Genomic DNA, 23,528 nt, shown 5'->3' with positions numbered 1-23,528 from the left:
TCTATCTATCTATCTAAGTGTAAAGTTATTTAAGACACTATATAACCACGAACATTCAACATTTTACTTTTTCTTTAATATTATACTTTTATTCAATATATTTATTATTATTTACTCATTAAACCATGATTTTCATTTGGCCTTGGAAAAAAATTAATCTAAAGAATCTGAGCAACACAAAACATTAAAATTGAAGCAGTATTATGCAATACTGCCAGTTGACCACTAGATGACGCAGTTAGCGCTGGAATCCATCCCGCACTTCCCTGGACTTTGCCAACAGGATCCGCTTAACTTCCACAGTAAAGTTAAAAAAAAAATAAACGCAGAAAGGTTTTCCGTCTTTTTATAAAAGCGTATTTTTTGCAGATATATATCCATCAAATTGAATCTAAAAAGACGTAAGGCGTGAAATTCAAGTTTGATTTTATAAAATGTAGAGGGTAGAGAGAATAAACATTTAGCTCAATTTATTATTTTATATGAAAGTATTTAATTGCAAATTATATGCGTGGCTTTACGTCATTTAAATTGAGTGCATTTTTAAGTAAAATAAAGTTTTGAAAACAGGTTTCGCCGCGGTTTTAATTTGAAAAGCCAACAGGAAGCGTCCCTCCAACACCTAATGTGACTTGACGTGTGTCTGACGTCCAGTCGGTCGTCCGTCGACACCGACGGAGACAGAGAAGCGGTGGATTCAAGTGCGTCCTCCGCGTCTGTTCCCGGTGAGTCCGGTTCCTTCTCCATTCACCACAAATCTTAAGAAATATCTTATATTCGAGAGTCTAGGTCGAGATACGAGGAGTGCACGCGCGCGTCCGTGCGAGCTGTGGATGTGGCGTTTGAATGGAATGTTGTCGTTTAAAAAAGGCTCAACAAGAGGAAAAAAATGTTTGTGGTTTAAAGTAACAGTTATTTTTTAGATGTTAGTTTTGTTTGTGCACAGTGTTGTTGACCTTCTGTTGCTGTTGTGTGACCGTCATTTTTTTTTCAGAGTCCCTGCAGAGACACAACATTAAGTAGCTAGCTAACTATTAGCAGTTGAACTTCTCACTCACTGTTCAACTAGTACACTAACTAAACTTACTAGTTACTTACTTACTATTGCATTAATACACATTTATTCGTCACACAGTGGAGGAGAAATGTACACCAGCAGCAGCACACACACCACAGAGTTATACAAACAAAAATACAAGGATGCCATGTATTTACACAGTAACACAATATTCATTATTATCTGATAGTTATTGTGATATTAAATGTATATAAGTCTGTCTAGAACAAGGGTCTGGCATTAAATATATATTGTTTTATTTGTGCAGGCTTTTCCTGTGTTATTCTAGGTGTTATCTTGACATTTTAAGTATATATTTTATTGAGTATTGTTTTGATTGTTTAAGCGCTTTGTGACCCTGGTCTTGAAAAGCGCTATATAAATATAAACGACTTACTTACTTACTATTGTTAGGGGCCAAAAGTTATGATGATATTTAAACACAGAGTAAAAAAAACAAGTTTAAAATAATACTAAATAATACTAAACATAACCATGCCAATTGAATTATGTTAATACCGTTCATAAAATGAAAATAAACAATTCTGGCATAAAATAATAATTAATATTCATTCAATTTTTTTTAAGGCGCAACAAATCTTGACAGAAATGACCAAAAAAAAAGTGTGAAACAAAGAACTTAAAGTGATACTTCACCAGATATTCAAACTTCACTTATTTTCATTTTCATAATGGATATACAGTAGTTTCTAGACCAGACGAGGGCAAAGAAGTGCAACCTAGAGGTCACATGTGGGACCTTTTGACCTTTTGTATTTATTCTGCCCTCTTGATGTCAGCTGTTTTATTTTGTAGTTATTATGAATTAACTCTTAATACAAGGGATAGTTTAACCAAAACTCATTTTATGCTCACCCTCATGTCGATTTAAGAGTTGGGATTATTTTCAGAGTAATCCGTTTCTTTTTAGAGTTATAGATAAAAATGTTTGTTCATTTTAACGTAGTGAAGTTTTCTTCGTCTTCATCTTAAAAACATCCAAATACCTCCATACTGCTCATCTGTAACGTCCATCTTGTATTGAAGCCTCAACATGAGTAGTTAAAAAAAAAAATATAAATATATATATATATATATATATATATATATATTTTAAGTCTATATTTTTTAGAGGAAGATCTCAGGCCATCTGTGTAACGACTCTAACGTCACTAGTAGTTGGAGCCGAGAGACTTGGATCTTTTTCTACAAACAAACTTAAAATATACAGATTTATTTAGTTTTTTTTATGAACAATTCCTTTCGTCGAGGCTTCAATAAAAGATGGACGTTACAGACGAGCAGTATGAAGTATTTGGATGATTTAAGTGTCTTTTTAGACGAAGATGAAGACAACTGAGTTCCAGTTGTTACATTAAAATGAACAAACATTTGTTCACAACAACAAAACAACTCTAAAAAGAACAGATTACTCTGAAAATAATCCCAACCCTTTGACATGAGGGCGAGTAGAAGATCAGTGGAATTTGGGTGAACAATCCCTTTCAGCAAGTTGTATTTAGAGTTAATGAATAAGTAAGTAATTTATATTTATAGAGCACTTTTCTAGACCAGGGTCTTAGGGACCAGCACTTAGCAAAATATATACTAAAAATATCAAGATAACACCGAGAAAAACACAATACAATAATAAATACAAAATACAATAGTCGACATTAAGGTACAGTCAAAGGTCACATGTGACCCTCCAAGGCCATGTCTGATCTAAAACCTGTATCCAGATATGGTATCGCATACACGCCAGTCATTTTTTAGTACATGTATGGATTTCTACAGTTTTTATTTTAAGCAGAACAAAAACTACTTTGTGATATTGGGACTCTTTCTGGGATCAAATTTAACTAGTGATGGAATCACTTAAAAAAACATTCTGTGTGATCTTCCTGCGAAGCTTAACCTTCTTCCAAATATTTAGTGTTGCACCCCGTGGTTGTTCAAATTGTAGTGCCAGTTTTTCCCTCACATAATTAACTTCCCCAGTGTCTTTTTGGTCAGGAGTAGGTTTGAAGGTGTATTTTTAGAACTTCTAATGGTAGGGTATATTGAGTAGAGCAGAACTCACTGGAGTTTTTTTCCACTGTTTCACAGTTTTTATTCATGACGACTCTAAGAAAGGGGCTTTCTTCTACAGAAAAAATACTTAAACAACTTTAAGATAAAAATATTTTTTGTATTAATATCGTTATTGAGGAGAATTTCATAGTCTAAAAAAAAAAAAAAGACTGCGACAAATTGACAGCAGTTATTTTTGTGTGTGTTCTGAGTTAGAATGTCTGAGGAGATGAATGTACCTTTCGAACTACTTCAAGTTCTACAGCAAATATTTACGCACATACTTTCAACTAGAGCTCAAGTGCAAGCAAGAGAGTCACTAAAATATGTTGAAGGTACTTCTGAGAAGTAAAACAATAACACAAGCATAATCTAATCATTCAAAAGATTGATTTAAGTTGATCATGTCATTTTGCTGAGTTCATTACTTTTATTGAAGGTACTATCGGATTAAAAAGTTTGGAAACAAGAAAACATTCCTTTGTTTAAAGGTGTTCCTTTGTCCTCCCTTTAGTAATAAGTTCAACTAATTTATTGCTTCGCTATGTTTTAAGTTTTTTTTTTAAACTAGGGCTGCACGATATATCGAAAAAAAATACCGATATCGCGATATTTGCACTTGCGATATGCATAATCGAAAACATGTGCGATATTTTATAATTTTTCATTGATCAATCAGTCAAATCAAGCATTTCTTAAATCTGCACTTCGACCAATCAGTGTCACGTTCTGTAAGGTTGTCAATTTCTACTTCTATGTCTCATTGTTGTTTACGTCTCCGTCTGTCTGTGAAGTATATACATGGGAGTAAAACTAACTTATGATCTACTCAAACACGAGTGAGTTGTTTTCTTATAAGATCGTGAACTTCCAAACAAACAAAAAAGTGTAAACCTGTCCGTCTTCGACATATGCTAATAAGCTAAATTGTTAGCATCAGGTCATTAATAAAGTGTTATGTGTGCGTGTACAAGGAGGTGGATTTATTATTGATTTGGTAATATCGTGACGCGCCGGCGGCTCCTCTCTGATCTCTCTCAGTTTCGCAGGAAACCGATGCAAGTCCCGCGAAACTTAGAGTTTTAAGTAATTCTTTTCTCCGATCATGTCGGCACCGTAGCGCAGAATTCTCTAACCCCCCCGGACCTCCCCTACAGTACTCCATCTGCGCTCGACCTCGCGTGGCTACACTTTAAGGTGAAGGATAAAATATGGCATTAATATCTATCGCGATTAAAGTCACCAATATCGAATATCGCCGTATTTCTAATACCGTGCAGTCCTTTTGTTAACTGACGAGACAAAGGTTGGATGATTGCGATGCAAATAAGAATTTTACCTTTTACTGGTCAAACAAGTTCTCCTAGTTGTATTCGTCATTGGCATCGCCCTTCTACTTTCTGTAGGCATGTTGCTGACTGTCTCCAAGCTTTCACGCCTTTGTAGGTCTCTGTCAGTGGAAGAAGTTTTCAATTTTGTAAATGTACATACTTAAACGGAAACAAATGCCAACTTTATTGCCGCTACACTGCCCCTGTGAAAAAGTTTGTGAAGTTCCAATTGATTGGATTGATTGGACCAGCCCTTCACTGGTTAGGAATTAAAATATTGGCTAATATATGGCATAATCTATGTGGTAAAAATTGCAATCGGCTCAATCGACCTTGTTCAGGTGCTCGAACTAAACCATCATGATTCAGGATGTCACTATGGGTTTCATTGGGCGGTAACCCATCATGACGGCATGTAGAGGGCAGAGCATGCATGAAGTAGAACTGCCGTTTAAAATAAGGAGAACAAATTGAATTGAATTAATCGATTCAGAACCTTATGAATCCAAATCAAATTGATAATCTGAAACTGGCCATGTTGCCCAGCCATAGATATAAGGTCCACCCAGTGAGTCTGAGTGCTAAAAGATTTTATTCATCCAGTCAACTGAGCGGTTGATTTGGCATTTTGAAACATCGCCGGATTAAACGAATAAAATGGCACGAAAACAGGCCTCAGGCATTTTGTGCAGTGGCCCCCAATACCTGGTCCAGAGACCGGAACCTTTCGGCGAGTCATTTGTAACCGGCAACAAGATATCACAATTTCTGTTTCAATTATTTTTTACTTTCAAAAGGGTTTTGTTTGAAAAAAAGAAGGTATTTTCCATTAAAGTAAATTGGCCTATGACGTCAAAAAACCTGTTAAGTAGTATGAATGCAACAAAAACTTTTTTTAAATTGTTCATTTGGAAAGTTTTTATCGGAAGTCCGTCCCAGAGTGAGATTGGGGACCCCTTCTGAGAAATTTAAATGAGTTCTATTTTCAATGTGGCAAAAATAAATCTGTGCCGCGACAGCTTTTTGGATTCTGTTTTCAATTTTATTTTATACAGCTTTTGTAAAAATCTTTTTCCTTTCCCTCCTTTTTTTCTAGGCTCCTCAGGGCATCATTAGGCTGGATGGCTGGCAGACGGGGACGTGGACCGATTACATGACAAGATGCTCGCTCGTAACCGCTTCCTCCTCTTGGTGGTAGTGGGTGCGGCAGCTCTGGCCGTCATTAGCCTCAGCCTGCAATTCTGTGAGTTTATTTTGGACCTCAATGCATTGGCACATTTACCCTTAATGATATAATTGTTTAGCCAACATAACATGGTGGGCCTGGACATCCTCCCATTGCTGTCTTTCAAGAGACTCCATTCATTTGAAAACAAAGCTCAATTCCCTACAGACCTTCTACAGAACCCAGTTCTAAATACGACTCTCTGGATACACAATCCCGAAGAGACGCCGACACACACACAGGCACACATTGCTATTATATATATATAATGTCATTGTTGAGCATTTCCTATAAGTATGTATTGGAATACAATGCCCAACATAAGTGAACATCTAAAACCATCTGCGAGACGTTGCCGACTAAACTCGGTGCTGCTTAAGACTAAATATAAGGAGCTTAAAATATATATCTCCAGTTATTTGAATTGCTTATGTCCCGACTGGAGTCATCAAAGAACCGCCATGAAATCCTTCCCCACATGGGATTAAAGAGCAAATTCTATTTTACTTCTCAATCAAATATTTGAACCTCGCATTTATGAAATTATACATGCAGTTTGTTTAAGGTTAACATGGTTATTGCATCTTTGCACCGTGTAGTAAGATAAAGATGAAACAAAAGTAAACTATAAAGACGTATAACTAGGCCTGAACGATTTGATAAAAACAATTTCAATTGAGAAAAAACCAACTAGTATTTTGATTACGATTAGGGCTGCACGATATTGTCTATTGGATATTGGTCTTGAAGTGAAATATTGATATTAATGCGATATTTTTTATATTTACTTAAAAATGTGGCCTCATGCACTCTATGTTTGAGTACTGTAGGGGAGGTCCGGGGGTTTAGAGAAGGAAAACAATGCGATATTTCCCTTTTTGTTTATTTCCGCCGACATGATCGGAGAAAAATATCACTTATAACGCTCAGAAACTGAGCGACCTCAGAGAGGAGCCGCCGGCGCGTCGCGATATCACCAAATCAATAACAAATCCACCTCCTTGTACATGCACACATAACAAATGACCTGACGCTAACAATTTAGCTCGTTAGCATACGACGAAGACGGACAGCTTTACACTTGTTTGGAAGTTCACGATCTTAAAAGTAAACAACTGAGACGAGATTAAAAGTTCTTACAATATGTTGCTTTATCATAAGGAGGTTGAAAGGGATGAGTGACTGGCGTGACTAGTGTTTGAGTAGATCACAAGTTAGTATTACTTCCGTGTATATACTGAGCCTCGCTAATCAACCGAGCCTAGCAAGCTACGCCGCACAGTTAACAGACAGACGGAGACGTAAACGACAACAAGACATAGAAGTACAAATTAACAACTTTACACGTGACACTGATTGGCCGAAGTGTGCATTTAAGAAATGCTTGATTTATACAATAAAAAAAAAGATAAATTATCGTACATGTTTTCAATATGCATATTGCACGTGCCAATATCGCAATATTTTTTCAGCCTTAATTGTGATTCAGTTTGGTGCTACAGCTCGATACCCAGACCTAGAGATGGAAATGATGTATATGTGCTATAGACTCTATCGATATATATTTAGAAAAAACCCTCGGGGATCAACCGCTGAAATAATTTGAAATTCCTACTCTCTTTTTGCCAAAATGAACATCACATTTTCAATGGGGATTTCTTCATTGATTGATAAGGAGATGCCAGCAAACCTCTCTGTGCACCCGATTGTTCATCATCCGTTTTATCTGTAGAAAGTAGTAATGCAAGCCCCAGGGTTCTTCTTTCTACCGCTTGCTTACTCATTTCCTGCAAAAACGAGATAAAGATCAGTCACAAGTGTAACCTTAGGGCGAGGCACACATTAGGGAACGTAATGTTTCGCGTTCCCTCAGTAAAGCGAACCTCAAAACCACTATTAACCATTAAAAAAAATCCCTTTAATCTCACTTTATTAGTCGAAGCAGTCCTGCAGAGTCTCATTAAAGGCGACCGAATGGTTCATCAAAAGTTTCTCTGCTGTAGAGCAGCATAATATTTTTCTTGCTTCTTTCAAGTCTGTATCAGCCTCTGGCAGTACGAGGTACAAGTCCTTACATTCATTTCAATTTGGTTATTCTTTACAGTCAGACAGTTCTACACTATCTTAAATTTGTCTGAAATGTTCTTTTTGACATCACGGCGAAGGCAACATTCATCACTTATTTACTGTGGACCTGAGAACCCATTTGAGGCATTATCTTAAAGAATGATGGCTTGAAAGCTTTGGAGGTTCCTCATGTTTTATAGATATTCAGCGTTTAGACATGTCCCACTTTTCTGCAAAAAAAAAGCACACTTCCCTTCTCTGCACTCCTGTCTTTCCTTCTGCTTTTAAGCGAAACTAATCGTTACTCATTGACCATTAATACCATGGGAAGCAAGTGATGGATGATAATCCATAAAAGGGTAAATGTTAGTCTGGCTCCAGACTGCTTCATATTTAAAGTGCTACGTAATCATTTTGTTCTTTATTCTCATCTTTTTTCTTTTTTTTTAACGAATAGATTCAAAATAATAATCGATAGATCTTACTACAATCATTTACGTTCTGACTCTGGACAAACTCAAATATATAGCAAATGTTGTTATAAACAGTTAGATTATAATCTTTATAATTATCATAATTTTATTCCTCACTCTTTTGGAAAAGTTAAAAAGTACTTAATTTTCCCAGAGATTATATTAAAAATAAAAGAAAATGTAATTCAATAATTAGTTTAAAGAGCAAATTGCATATATATGTGTGTATATATATATATATATATATATATATATATATATATATATATATATATATATATACCTGTATATATATATGTGTGTGTGAGACAATACTGACATTTTAAACTTGATAATTATACTTGGAATAATATTGGAAACTCTGTACCATACATACTAAAAGGATAACAAATGACTTAAATTAAAATAAATATTTACACTGACAAGAAAAATGCCTTGAATAAAATAACCTCTGTTAAAACATGTAACAATTAACAGAACAACAACATTGTTGAGAATAAGAGACAGTCGCGAAAACTGCAACAATAGTACCAAGTTTTAGTTCTGAAGTAGTGCATAAAATAAATATAACAATTAAATGGTATTTATTTTTGAAAATGAGTCCATATATCGATGTATTTAAGTAAGTAAGTAAGTAATTTGTATTTATATAGCGCTTTTCCAGACCAGGGTCACAAACATAATTCTTTGGTTATATTTGTGTGTGTCTGATTGATCTTAATGTTTAAAAGACAAACTGCTCGACAAAATGTCTTAAATTGTCGTGTAGACTACTGGCCTCTCAGTGAATGTTTTAGGGGGGAAGGCAACTCAATCAGGACAAGGGAAAGGGGGCACAAGACCCCCCTTAAAAATCGATCCAAACGCATCCTATTCTGATGTAATTATAGCAAAATCTATTACATATTAAGTAAGAAAGATTTCCAGAATTTCAGCTCAAAACCCCCATGGAACATTTAAACAAATCCAATTTAAATTAACTTTTAACTGTATTGTTAGGGGGTGAAAAGGAAGGCAAGACAACCCCATGAAAATGCGAATATATCCAATTTCAATAAATTCACACCACATTGATTCAGCAAGTTTAAGATCCATAATATTCCTGAAATGACTCTCGCCTCTCCTCGCCCTAATAGTTTTTGGATTTCAAATCAATTTTTGACATCATTCTTTTGACATTTTTGAATTTGTCTCCATTCATGTGAATACATTTCCCCCCATTTTATTTAGACTCTTCTTATGGCAAACTTATCTACCTCAATAACCAGGGCCGCTCACATATTACAAAATATAGTACATCAATAACCCAGGATTCATCATACATAGCAGTGCGTGAGATAAACCGACATCATCGAACAGGTCTGTATTAAACCATACAATACACAGCATCATCCACTGAACAAGTAATTAGTATCATTGAAGGGCTGAGCCTATTTGTGTCGACCGTGGGCTCACAAAATGGATTAAAAAGGGAAATCATTAGATTGATGAATCCTAGCGCAGTCATGATGTCTACATCCCGAGGGATCGCAGTATTTAATTATGTCAGAGTAGAGTTTACATGGAAAGCTCAAAGACCTAAATCCTCCGGGGAAAACAATCCAGAGGATTTTCACCTGCAAAAAAATGCTCATTTCTGAACCTCTATGAATAGAAAATGCACACAATTATGATATGAGGTCAAACGTACTGGGATGGATGTATAAAGTGCTTTTTCCTGAGCCTTTGTTGACATTGTCACGCATTAGTGCTTAATTAAATGTGCTGATGCCGATGTTAATCTGTGCTCCTGATAACGTCTGGGTTCCTACTGATTGTTTTTTAAAGCGCCGCTGTTCCAAAATATACGGCCGTCACATAAGATCTGGTTCAGAACACACAAGCTCAGCTAACACACTTTTGATGAAGCACACTTTTAATGTCAATATTTGGCGTGCTTAACGTGACTGATGATTTCTAGAAGTGGAGGGTTTGTGTACTTATGCCGCCACGAGTTCAGGCTAAACCGCATGCCGAGTTCGCTCGCTCGAAAAACTCTGTTCAAACATTTTAAAGCTTTTTTTTTTTCCCACTTATGCATTAATTATCTTGACCGTATATCACTTTGGTATTCCGACACACAACACAGTACTATGGGAGTGAAAGTTTTGAATTAAATATGGTTAAATTTCAATTTCAAATGAAAAGTTATTTTACTGTTGGCTTTTTTCACAAAATGTTTTTTCTTTCCTTTCCTTCCGGTAACTAAAAAGCACCTTTTAGATAAATTATAATTTCCTCCACTGCTTCTTCAGACATGTGTAGGCACTTAAAGATTTTTTTTTGTGTTACAATGGTAAAATAACAAGGTCGTTTTGAAGGTCAGGTTACTGTAGATCGGGAATTACTTGAATTTAAAAGAGCATTTTTGTTTAATTGTTGTTATGTTATTATTTTCTCTGATACTGTATCGATATTCGACACAACCGTATAATTTATTTTTTACATTTTTGTCTTAAATCATATTTTATGGGGTACCATAGTTCTTTTGTGGTTCAAAGTTTAATATTGTGTGTAAAATAAAAGAATTACATTATTTTAATTTCAAGTTAACATGCAAATATCCACTTTTAGGTTGCAATTTAACTTCCAGGCCCCTAGATGGCAGCAGTCGTTAGGTACTCTGCAGTTGAAGGAACAATGACTGAGGACGAGAGGATACAGTGACTCCAGCAGCTTTTAAAGCTGATGTTTGGACGTATTTTGGTTTGAAAACAAATGTAATCAGTTACAACTTCGTCAAGAGTCATGTGGTCTTTAAATTCTGCAACACCAGAGTCAAGTAGCAGACACTACTACAAATACTACAGTATCACAATATATCGTATCGATGCCCTTGTATCGTGATATGTATGGTATCGCCAGATTCTTGCCAATACACACTCCTATTCCACAGTAGGGTTTAACGATATTTTTGAAACGCAAGATAATCCAAGAGCATCAAGTATACCCAAGCGAAATATTAGGCTACACTTTAACCCTTGACGAATATTAGGTACAGCATTGAGACATACAACTTATTAAGGCTGTACTGACCGTGTACTGATAGAACTAGAGTTACAACCAAGTCACTGATGAACTTCAGGGAACAATAAGTGGTTATATAATGGATTAGCTAAGAGAGATAGTCCAGCATCAATCACTCTTTTTTTACGTTGATAGAACAAAAGAACATTAGATAACATTTTATGAACCATTGTTTGGCATAATTTCTGAGGAATATACCAAACGGTCACATATAAGCAGTCGACTTTCCTATAACTAAACTATAATGGTCACATTTAGTGCAGGGTTGTCAAAAATATTAGATCAATCTAAGTTGCCAAACAAAAAAGTATATAATAAAAAACAAAAGGTTTCCATCTTCCCTTCATTTGGATACCGGTTCCTGAACAATACTTTATTTAACAAGATAAATTATATTAAAAAGAGATTAACATCTAACATAGTACAAAAAAACAAGAAAATTCCAGTGCAAAAAAAAACACTTGCTTTCAAGAAGTGACAAATTAACCTGATGCTCACTGCCTTTCTCATTTATCAGTTTTTCTTCAGAATAATACACACATTATCAAGTTTTGATCATGCATGGGTACCAAACCTTTGCACCACAAGCATCTTTCAATCCTTGGTACTTCTCTGTATAATTGTTGAAATTCTATTTTTTTTTTAAATTTTATCTTACACACTTATATTACCATTTCAACATAAATCTATTTTTGATTTTGATCCAACCATCGACTTGTCCCCCTTCTGCTCTGTGTCCATCAAAAATGACCTGGCAGGATGGATTTGGATAAATATTTGGTGAATTCCAAAAACCTTACTTTAAAGTTTAAGAAGCGTCTTCTCACCAATGAAACCGGGGTGACATCATTTATTTGCCCAGCTGGTTTTAGACACCCATTGAATAATGGAAAATGTTGAGAGTGTCCTTGAGCTCTTATGGAAAGCTTGGCTTTAGTTAAAGTAATACAAATGGTTAAATCTTAGAAAATGAACTTAATGTGTCATAGGAGAGTAAGACCTTGGAATTCCTTCAGTAAGTCCTACTCACCACTGCCGGGCAGGCACTTGGTAATGCCACAAAAGCTCCATTGTGCCTGCTCCGGAGCCAGACTGCAGGAGTTTGGTGAGCTGAAGCTGGTGTGCGTGTGGATGCTAGGAGGGGGTGGCAGTCTTTGAGCACACGGAGCAGAAGGGGGACCAGACCTGGTACTGAATGGACCCTAGTGTGAGTTGGGACTTGTAGCTACAGAGTTGTCAAAATGGTGTTCGCTGTGGCTGCAGACTTCACTCTCTTCCTTATCGTAGGTAAGTTCTGGGAGAATGCCTGCAGTCAACATTATGATACATTTATGTTACGTTTGTGATCTGTGTCTAGCAGATCTCAACATTATGTTTTAATCCACTGTATCTGAAAACTTTTTTCTAAATGCTTCTAAGTAAAAAAACTAACAACATTTGAGCTTGTCTTGTTTTTACAGGTGTTTAAACTCATAGCATTGCTAGCATAGCATTGGTTGACTACTTGACCGTGTAGCCACAAGTTTTACTGCAATACTAACTACTTTTTGTATAAGTAAATTGCAATAATAAGATTGTTTGAACACACGGAATGCTAACGGTTGTTTGTGTTTATATTTTAGCAGTAGATTTTTGCTATTGATTAGCCTTTATGATGCTAACTTTTCTTTCTGTATAGAATATAGTGCATCTTTCTGTAAATGTATAAGAATAATAATTGTTAATGATCAAATGCATTTGCATGCAATAAATGCATATTTATTCTTTAAAAAACGATAGCAAAGTGTGGCTAATACAAGCTTGGGAAGGCAGTACAACTGTTAAATGTGCACTTCACTCGTCTCAGGAGCTATTTTGTGTCGTAATACGATTGTGTCAATACCCAAAAAGTATTTATACTAAAAGGTTGGATCCAGGTACTCATTTTCAGAATTAACAATACCATCTAATTGTTATTGTTTATTTTATCTATTATTTTCAATACCTTACACCTGAAACCTGGTATTAGTGTTGCAGTTCCTTTTTGCTCAACTGTTTTTTATTTTATTTTAAATATTAACATGTTGTTCTGTTAATTCTTACATGTTCTAACAGAGGTTACTTTATTTTAAACGTTTTTCATGTCAATAAATTTAATTTGAGGGTCTTTTTCCATCCTTGTGTTATCTAAAATGGTACAGAGTATTCCAAGTATAATTATAGAGTCTAAAATGTCAGTATCATGACAACACTAGTTTGTAATTCAATATTTATCTTCAAATTGTGCTCAACGTATGATATAATGTATTTTAATCACAAAAATCAACCACTTTTACCATAAAACTTACTTACTTTTTTCATCATTAGCACAACATACTTGCAAGTTAAATAAGATTGAATAAGTACTTAAAAGACTCAATGAGCCAAGACCTAATACCCATGCTTATAGTCTCAGTAGATCATCTTTGTGGACTTCAAGCTTCTTACTCGACAGGAAACCGGCTCTTTCTCCGTCTGTGAAGAAGGCCAGCCTTAGTTTCCGTCTCAGCAGACGCTCGGGATGTTTGCACAGTTTTTCCTCTATGATTTCAGCGGAGATTTCTCGTGTGCTTGTGATTTAAGAAGTGGAGCAAGTAGGTTTGCTTATCTTGTAAGTTTGGTCTTTGTTGCGAGCGCTTCCTCTGCTCCTCGGGGATCATTTCAAACGGACCACAGGTCACTGGTGTCCAGGCAACATGCTCGGAGCAGTCAGGGATTTGGGGGGGTTGGGCTACAGTCGTCATGGAGATTTAGACAAAGTGTTTTTGGTGTGTACTTTTTTTTTGTGTTTCTACATATGAAATTGTCTGTTTTCTCTCTACAGTGAATCTAATCCCCGTCACCCCCATAGTGGAGGAGAGACCATTCCAGGCTGCAGATGAAATCATTTCTCTGGTTCAGGGGAAGAGCAGAAAGCGAGTGTTCTTGGTGCCACGTACCCAAGAGTCCGATCCGATATCCGAGGCCTATGGCTACTGCAACACTCCCAATCGCACCGAGCAGGCCTGGGAAGGTGACGGTCGATATATTAACGGCAATAGTTTGAATACTACGCCATTTGAAGGGCTAAAGTCTTAGAGACGTGTTATGATTCGATTTTCTGCTGCAGGTCATAGTCCCGCCGACTACAAGCTGTTGTCTGTCCAAGTGATGATCCGCCATGGAGATCGCTACCCTCTGTATTTCATCCCGAAAACCAAACGTCCCGCCATCGACTGCACGCTGTCTACTAACAAGTGAGTGTTGCTGGCAGATGTTCTGGGTATTTTAATTGTGTCCCCGGTCCCTCATCCCATCATGCATCAGAGGAAGGTGTGATAATGATTTATTTTTTAATTAACTCTCTTAACCTGATGAAGCCAGGAAACTTTTCCCAAAGGCTTCCTCGCCATCTCTGCGCATCTGGTCTGTAATCTTGCGACGCGACACAATCCGCTTATCTCGTTTTGATTATTGGTAACATTTAGTGTCCTTGAACGTTTTAATTCACCCGAGAGAATTCAGACCTGAAATTCAGTGTTACCGGGATGGATGGGAATAATACAATTCTATACATACTAAAACTTGTGCTCTTCCTTTGGAGATTCTTATAGTTGAAGCATACAAAGTGAAATTTGAATGCAATGAATAGTAGAATTTGGTAAAGCTGTGAAAAAAAATGTATCAAGTTTAAGGATGTAGGATTCAGTAATTGTAAATACAAAGTAAAAATAATGTTATTATAAAACGTTTAATGTGTATTTAAAGTAATACTATTAGACTGTTATAGAATCCAAAGTTGATTTTACACTATATTTTTAAAGACACCCCTCACCAAGTTTTATCTTTATACAAGCTACTTGGGGTACTTCAGGAAAATAGGTTTGCTTTAAGAAGGGTCTGAAGGGAAGGAGTTAGAAACGACAACATATACATGACAAAGGATGATTAAGCAATTATGCAAACGAAATTAAGGAACTTATCCATATTCAATTGTAAGTCATTTATGGTCTGTATATCATCAAAAATGACATGTTTGAACTTGTTGTTGCCCCCTTTTCCATGACCTGAAGGAGTTTCCATCCCCCTTAAAAACTTAATGAGAGGTCAGTAGTTTACATCCTAGTAACAATTGACTGAATATTTCTTCACCATCTACATTATAAATTACATAAAATATCTTTCTATCTAAAAGAAAATACAGAGGTCATAATATAGAGTTTAAGATCTGTGTTGGTGGATAAATTAATCAGACTTTGAGACGCTATGTTTGTTCAATCCTGTTTTCTGTCGTTTACTGCTGTTAAGTGGATAGAAACAAACGTTTATTGATTAAAAATACAATTTATAAAGTGTTCTGTTTCAAGTTTGGCCATTTTTTGTTGTTCCTGACTGGAACCATAAAATGAGGTTCTTACTGGGTTAGCCTTAAGAGATGGAGCACAGTCAGTGGTAAAACGTATTAAGAGACCTTAAGAGTTAATACCGATGCACACAGTCTGTTTGGGGATGATTAAGAATTCTGAATGGAGTTTGCATTTAAATAAAAAAAGATGTTGAGAAGACCAAGTGCAATCTGCATCTTTAAAAGAAAAGTATTCTGCTGTTAAAAAGTACATTTCACTGAAGCCATTAGCACGGCCCCTGTTTCATTCAATTTATTTTGATTGTGTGGGGAATTTAAAGTTGCAAATGTAATGTATACCCTGGTTCTCGACCGCGGGATGTGTGTTGTGAATGAACCGGCAGCAGCTTGCAGACCCACTGTCTCCATCTGCGGTTTACTGCACTCTCATCGGGGAGGAACGCCTCCTCGGTCGTCCCTCATTCTCCATCGGTAACTAGGGAGGGGGAACGTTGCTGCTCTATCAACGAATATATATTCGGTAATTTGAGGACGACCCTCCCCTCTCTTAAGATGCCTTGTTAATCCCTTCCCTATTCCTTATCCTGTAGTATTGCCTAATGGAATTGGGATCCTTAATGGTGAGGAACTCAGACAGCCTGACTTTCCACACAAGCGCCACTGACTGCTAACGTCCCGCCTGTCCAAAGCAGCCAATTAAATTGAGATTGTTCAGACCTCCACCATACCATCAGTGGCTGACTCGGCACAATAGTGCACTGCTGGGAGCAATATTTTGGTAGTTGCACTTAATCCCATATCCATATGGAACCCTCTGGTTGAATTATTAAACGGAGCATTCAATGTGAAAAAGCTGGTGAAAATTGTTTGGTCAGTATGACTTTAATTGAAGGTACTATCAGTGACCCACCCAGTGGTCACTATGGACAGCATCCATCAAATCCCCCGTCAATCTTTTTTCTCCTTTTAAATCTCTGGGATTCATCCCCTAAAGATTAGTTGAATGAAATCGTAATCTCCGTCCTATACTGGATGAAAGGCTGTTTTTTTATAACCTGCATTGTCAGTCCTCTGATGCAGAGTTCAGGTTTTTGTATGTGGGAATTCATGGTATTCTTTTTGTTTAATGATCCTCTCATTCCCACCCACGTGTTTTCAAGCTGCTTCCCACCACTGACTTTGACTGAAGGTGACACCTGGTGGTTAAAGTGCAAAGTGCAGTTTTCTGTGTAGAAAAGCACAGCCTGTTAACGCATATTGATTGATTCTTAACAACAATTAGGTAGTTAAAGAACGATATCAACGCGTAGATCAAACTTTCTAAAGGAGAATGTTTACTCTTAATGGTATTGAAGTTGAATTTTCAAACGAATGTTTGCACTACTTGACACAATGACATTTCAATCCCCTGCAGATTTTAAAGGATTAAATCTTTATATCCCTCCAGTTTCTGATCACAACTTTGTATCTGGATGGATCCAAAATTGAATCTGGGATTATCGTTATTGTTTCGTGTCCCAGAATTAATTTTCATGTCTGTACCTTTGGTCCGTTTGCACGAGTCTCACTTGTAGTATCGCTTAAGAGACTAAATTAAATGTTCAATTCAAGTCTTTATTGTGGCCCGCCCGATGGTTTCCTCAAATCTAGTGGAACTAGAAAGAGTGCATTTCCACAAGAAAATGCAGTGTGAATGCTGGCCCTGCTGTGCCAGTAGTAGTATTAGAAGTAGTTGTTAAAGTATTGGTGGAATTAGTAGTTAAAGTAGAAGAAGTGGAATAAGATGTAAATGTGGAAGTAGTAGAAAAGTAAATGTAGTAGTAGAAGTAGTAGTAAAAGTAATAGTGGAAGTAGTGGTAGTAGTAGTAGTAGTAGTAGTGGAAGTAGTAGTAGAAGATTTTCCCCATTGAAATGAATGGGGTAGAAAAAGAGGAATAAAAGGAAAAGTGGAAGAGATAACAGAAAGCTAGAACATAGCCCGCATTTCGGAAACTAGCTAATTGATAAAAGTTTGAATGGTTAAAATCGGATCAAATTTGTGGGAAGCGGCACAAAGTTTAGGTCGGAGGAAAACAGGATCTCAATTGTGTGAATGCTTCCCAGCATTTACACAATTAATGTTGATATTGTGACCTGTAAGGTTGTCAGTGTTGAAGATAATGCCAGCCCGGGCTCTGAGGTCTGTGCTTCAGAATCTACTGATGGTTCCTCGCACACGGTTCAGGACCAGAGGAGAGAAATCCTTCCAGGCTGTTGCTCCTAAGCTTTGGAACGATCTTCCTCTCACTGCGCTTGATGGAGTCGACTGACTCTTTCGACGTTTTTATTCGTGCAGGTTTTTCCTTGATTTTCTGGAACTCCTGTGTTTTTCTCAGTGTTATCTTGACCTTTAAAGTATATACTTTATTTAAGTTTTGATTGTTTAAGCGCTTTGTGACCCTGGTCTGGAAAAGCGCTTTACAAATACAAATGACTTACTTACTTACTTTCTAGGTCAAAAATTGTACAGAGACTTTGAATAAAAGTAGAACAAACACAGATAATAATCAAAGATATCATAACTCACACTTCCTGTCACAAGACAGTTTGGTAGATATAAAATGTTTGGTCCGCAACTAAAACAGTGGAAAGCTTCTTGTTCCTCGTGTGATTGAATTCAACACCCTGGGCTAGGTACAAAAATAGCGATGGCACATATCGCGATCAATAAACAACGCAGGTATTGACTGTAGTTTGATCCTCATCGAAGCTTTAAATAAGATGCTAAATTATGTCATTGCTGGGTCGCAGGGAGCCGTCGCACCCTCTGCTGGCCTCCTTCATCAACCACATGGGTCAAGGGAGTCGTGGCCATTGGGAGTCGCCGCTGGCTTCTGTGTCTCGCCTTCCTAATCACAGTGCATGTGAGATGGGTGAGCTGACCCAGACAGGTAGGACACCTACAAGAATGACTTTTGGTTGTTCCTTCTATGATATTGAATATGGTTTTACTCCAGGTGTGGTGCAACATCTTCGCAACGGGCAGCTCCTGCGCCAGGCCTACAGGCATCACGGTCTCCTCGCTTCCGATTGGTCGCCACGAGAGGTGTGGGTGGAGACCACGGGGCGGAGCCGCACCCTTCAAAGCGGGCTGGCCCTTCTCTACGGCTTCTCGCCCGACTACGACTGGACCAAGCTGACCGTACGGCACCAGTGGAGCACTCTGTTCTGTGGCGCCGCCTGCGACTGTCCGGCCAGGAACAGGTACCTGGAGGAGGAGCAGAGGCGCCAGTACCGTCTCCGGGTGGCCGACGTGGAGCTGGAGAGGAACTACGCCGATATGGCGCGTACTTTGGGCGTACCCAACCGCCTCCTGCGGGCGTCGAACCCGATCGACTCCTTGCAGTGCTACCTGTGCCACGGCCTCGCCTTCCCGTGCGTTACCCGGGGCGACGACGGCTCCGGCGGATGTTTGACGAAAGCGCAGTTCGCAGGGATCCGGCGCCAGCAGCTGGAGGACGAGGTGGACCGCAGAAAGGTGGGACTCTATCACAAATATGCCATATTGGCAATGCACCCGTATCTCAACCGCACCGCCAACAAGATGGAAAAGGTGGCCAGAGCCAGCGTCGCCGGCCGAGCACGGAGCGAAGAGGTGTTCAGCCTCTCCTCGGCTCACGACGTCACCGTGGCTCCTTTGCTGAGCGCCCTGGGGCTGGAGGACAGCAAGTTCCCTCGCTTCGCGGCTAGGGTGGTGTTCGAACTGTGGAGGAGTCCTCCCGAGCCCCACGAGCAGCTCAGAAAGCGGGCCACCAAAGCGGAGGTGTTGGACCGGGAGATGTTCGTCAGGGTTCTCTACAATGGCGAAGATGTCACATTCCACACGACCTTCTTTCGCACGCACAACCGCCACTCCAGACAACCCCTCTGCCCTTTGAAGAACTTCCTTTCCTTCGTCCGGAGAGACATGTTCGGCTCCATGGACGCGACTTCATACCTAGAGGCCTGTTCCAGACGCTTTACCTAAACATGGAACTCCGTAGAGTGGGGCAGGATGATCCCCCCACTTCTTTACAATGGTGCACTTTCACACTGCTCGTTTAGTTCTAGCTGTACTGAACAGTCTTAACTTGAGAATAATGCTTCTTTATGTATCCTTCCCAGCTGCTGAACGGCACTTTAATCTTACATTCCACTGTCTCGATAGGACGGAAAGATATGAACTACAAAAGGGAACAAGAGGGGAACGAATGCTGGATTTATGTCATCGTTTGCAATAATGTCTACACAATATTACGGTTACGGTACTTGACACAACATGAGTGGTCACCACAGTGTTTTACACATGGTTTAGTTTTGAACAGGGACTAGTTTCATTCGTATCATTGGTACGGGCCAGTTTATGCTGCTGTCGAATAATAAAACAAATGAGACGCTTGAATAAAAATTGTGGTTTGTTTTCATAAATAGTTGTCGATTTATTGGTTTACGTGACGGATGCAATTTAAGAACTTTAACATTTTAATTGATACCAGGAGTATCATGTTTATACATTCCTTTACCCAACATAATTTAAAAAGTGTTTGTTTTAAAACTCACAAAATGTCATTTCTATGCCTCAGTGTAGTATAATAATAGAAAAACAACAACATTATATTAATAACGTATTATTTACAGTTTTTTCTTTTAATTTTACACATTTTTTCCTGTTTAGTAGAATAGTTTACCACACATCTTTTGAAATTAAATTTGGGCTTTTTAAAGCTCATAAATTAACTTAATCTGCTTATATTAGGATAAAAATAGATTGAACATATTATTAAAAAATATAACTTAAGACAAGAACACTTGCTTATCTCAAAACGTATACATATAGTGACTACATATATACATATTTATTTAAACCAGTAAATCTGGTTTTATTGGAAAAACAACTTGAATTCTTGTTTCAATCTTTACCTAAAATTAAACACTACTATTGTGTTATTTCTGATCAGTAAAATAAAGATATCAAACAAGTTTACTCACCAAACAATTGCGATACTTTGCTCTGATACTTTGGTGACATGCTAATGCTACATCATGTTAGCTAGTTTGACGTCATAAGGTACTAGCGAATGAGCGGCTGTTCGTTAAGATTTCAACCAATGATTAATCAGCTCATTACTTTCAACCAATCAGATCTTTCTGCTCATCTTTCGTTTGGCTGAAGGGTTACGTTCAGGTGCAACTTTAAAAGTAGGACAAATAGGTACAAGAATTAAAAAAAAAACCGAGCTCTCCATTAAAAACTGGACTTATAAATATCCTCGTGTTGACAGAGAGATAAAGATGCATTGGTTTGCTATGTGATTATGAAAAAATAAAAAGATAATAATTATTATTTATGCAGATTGAAGTTAAATTTGTGATAATGAACGTGTCCCACAAGATTGAATGCACCACAAAAATGTATAATTTAACTGACTTTAATTTGGTTTATAGTTACGCAATTATTATAAAAAAAAATTTAAGTGCTCAAATATTTAGATTATAAACCGGTATTATTGCGAATTATCCATAAATCAGCTCCACAGTCTTTATTAAACTAAAGGCTTTTTAGTCAAATCTTTTGTCATACCCTTTCTACCCGCATGGTGGCAGCAAAGTTCCATGTAACCCACAGTGCGACCGTCACTCGATCTTTTTTTCACTTCAGCCAAAATAAATCTCTAATCCCATCAGTAAATAAACACAAGATATGTCCTGTTTTCAACCCAATTCGAAAGTTGTAAAAACTTATCTGATGAATTCAAACCAGTCTTCATGAAAAATCGCCTTTTAAACGTCATATATCGACGTCATAAAAGTATAACTACTGCAGTAAATGCCAGGAGAAGATATTTTCTGAAGTTTATTCTATATTTATCGGATTTTATCCAACATTACTGTGGGCTGGTGAGTTACATCCTCAGACTCGTCCAGCTCAGCAAACGTTTGCAAATAACCACATATATAAATGACTTCATTACTTACTTACATTAATGCAAACTTTCCCTGGTCAGAGCTGTGGAGATACTTCTACGTCATCCTCTGACGTCAGAGATCTGGAATGACCCTCTCAAATGTCCTGTTTTTTCCCAGGAGTCTCTCTCTTGAGTATATAGTTCAGATAAGTTCAGAGGAGCCTTTACATAATATATATCCATCATAACTTATTCAATGACGTAAGTTTTTATCTTGACGTATAATATTGTTTAGTTACAAGGTCGATTTTGGTTTCATTTTGTTTTAGTCTTGCTATTGTCTCCACTTAGTTTTATGCAGTGATTTTAGTCCAAAGCTGTCTTTCATTTATTTAAATTTATTATTTTTAGTTTAGATTTAAACATAAAAATCTTATTCTTAATGCTATTAAATTTGAATAATGCAAGGAATATATACTTTTCTATGAACTTGGTCCAACTTTTTACCTTTTTTTTTTTACTCATATATAATATCATATCCAATCAAACTCTAAAACTGTATTTATTTTGAATGAATGACAAATACTTTTCCATAAACATGTACTGTTTAATACTCAATCCCACAGAGGGCAAAAAGAACTGCAATCTGGGATCAGGGGAGAAAGAATTGTACTGAATACCTGTTGCCTAGTTAATAAAAAAATCTATGTAATTAATAATAATAACAATAATAATAATAATATAATCATGAATCCATTAAGTTTACTTGATATTTTTCTCTAGAATTCTTATTGCGTTCTGAACTTTTTTTAAATTCTGATCTGAGTTAATTCTTGACATTTAAAAAAAAAATATTTGCTATAAAACTGAAACTTTCATTCAATCATGTTGCCTTAAAGTAAACAGTAAATACTTTTATTTTTAGCAACATTTTTATTTTATTTTTAAGCTACTGTGGGCATACAAAATAAAATAAATAAATATAACATATATATATATATATATATATATATAGCAACATGGTATATATATATATATATATATATAAATATATATATACCATGTTGCTATAACGTGTTGCATAAATAACATGGATAAAAATTCTGTATTATATATAATGATTTTTTTTTAATCCATGTTGTTTATGTAATGTTAGCAACACGCTCAGAATCTGGATCGTTCTTCTTGTCTCGTCACGTTGGGATCGTGAGGATTAATTGACTCTCAAACAAGACACTTGACAAATCAATGCTAACCTGATAGTTGTGTCGCTCAGAGCAGGGAGGACAGTCGACGACGCACTAGGAGGACGAGTCTGTCAGGGACTGAAAGAAGGTTTGTGGTCGAGGTGAGATTGTGAAATCAGTCCTGAAGTTTGGAAATATTTTATCTGCACTTAAATATTGTGTTTTTTTCTTTTTTTAACTTTATACTTTTCCTCTATAAATATTTCCTTTTTTCCCATTTAATAGTATTTCTATAAACACTAGGTGTTTATATATAGTTTTGATCAATTTAATTATCTTGATTTTCTTGTTTTTTCAGTTTCTGTTTTGTGTTTTCTTTTGTCTTTTTCTGTCACGCTAACAATATTTGTTCATCTTTATAGAGATTTCTTACTTAATTACTTACTTCCCACAGTTTTCACATAGTTTTTTAATGATTATTTATCAATAATGAAACCAATGTTTTAGTGAATTAAACAGCAGACATTCATTCACTAACAAAGATGGAAATAAAGTAAATTATTCTTTGTTAATTATGGATAAAGTAAACTTTCGTTTCATCCTTTGTTGCATTAAAAACATAAAAAATCAATCAATCAAGGGAAAAGTAAAAATCTAACCAAAACCAAAAAATGAACCTCACATATTTACCTGAATTAAATAAATTATTGGTAATTATATTTAGCTCAGTTCATAAATGAAAACTTTTAGTTGGTGGTTTAA

The 23,528-nt window shown here is 36.7% G+C and overlaps 1 protein-coding gene across 2 annotated transcripts; it reads left to right on the top strand.

Annotated features, from left to right (window-relative positions):
• The first annotated feature begins 621 nt into the window (after positions 1-621).
• Positions 622-20,069, top strand: pxylp1 (2-phosphoxylose phosphatase 1). Of its 2 annotated transcripts, XM_087796281.1 has the most exons (6): positions 622-725; positions 5,558-5,704; positions 14,135-14,323; positions 14,420-14,546; positions 18,446-18,585; positions 18,652-20,069. In XM_087796281.1, the coding sequence occupies exons 2-6, from the start codon at positions 5,623-5,625 to the stop codon at positions 19,659-19,661; spliced, it is 1,548 nt and encodes a 515-aa protein (XP_087652407.1). In that variant the 5' UTR covers positions 622-725; positions 5,558-5,622; the 3' UTR covers positions 19,662-20,069. The 2 variants fall into 2 exon arrangements, with proteins under 2 accessions (XP_087652407.1, XP_087652408.1); XM_087796282.1 differs by lacking the exons at positions 622-725; positions 5,558-5,704 and adding an exon at positions 12,362-12,579.
• The last annotated feature ends 3,459 nt before the right edge of the window (positions 20,070-23,528 follow it).

This window comes from Callionymus lyra, chromosome 7 (genome assembly GCF_982586985.1).
Source record: "Callionymus lyra chromosome 7, fCalLyr1.hap1.1, whole genome shotgun sequence".
Classification (NCBI taxonomy): Eukaryota; Metazoa; Chordata; class Actinopteri; order Syngnathiformes; family Callionymidae; genus Callionymus; species Callionymus lyra.
The sequence above is the reverse complement of the archived record's forward strand: the minus strand, read 5'-3'. Positions and strand labels throughout refer to the sequence as shown.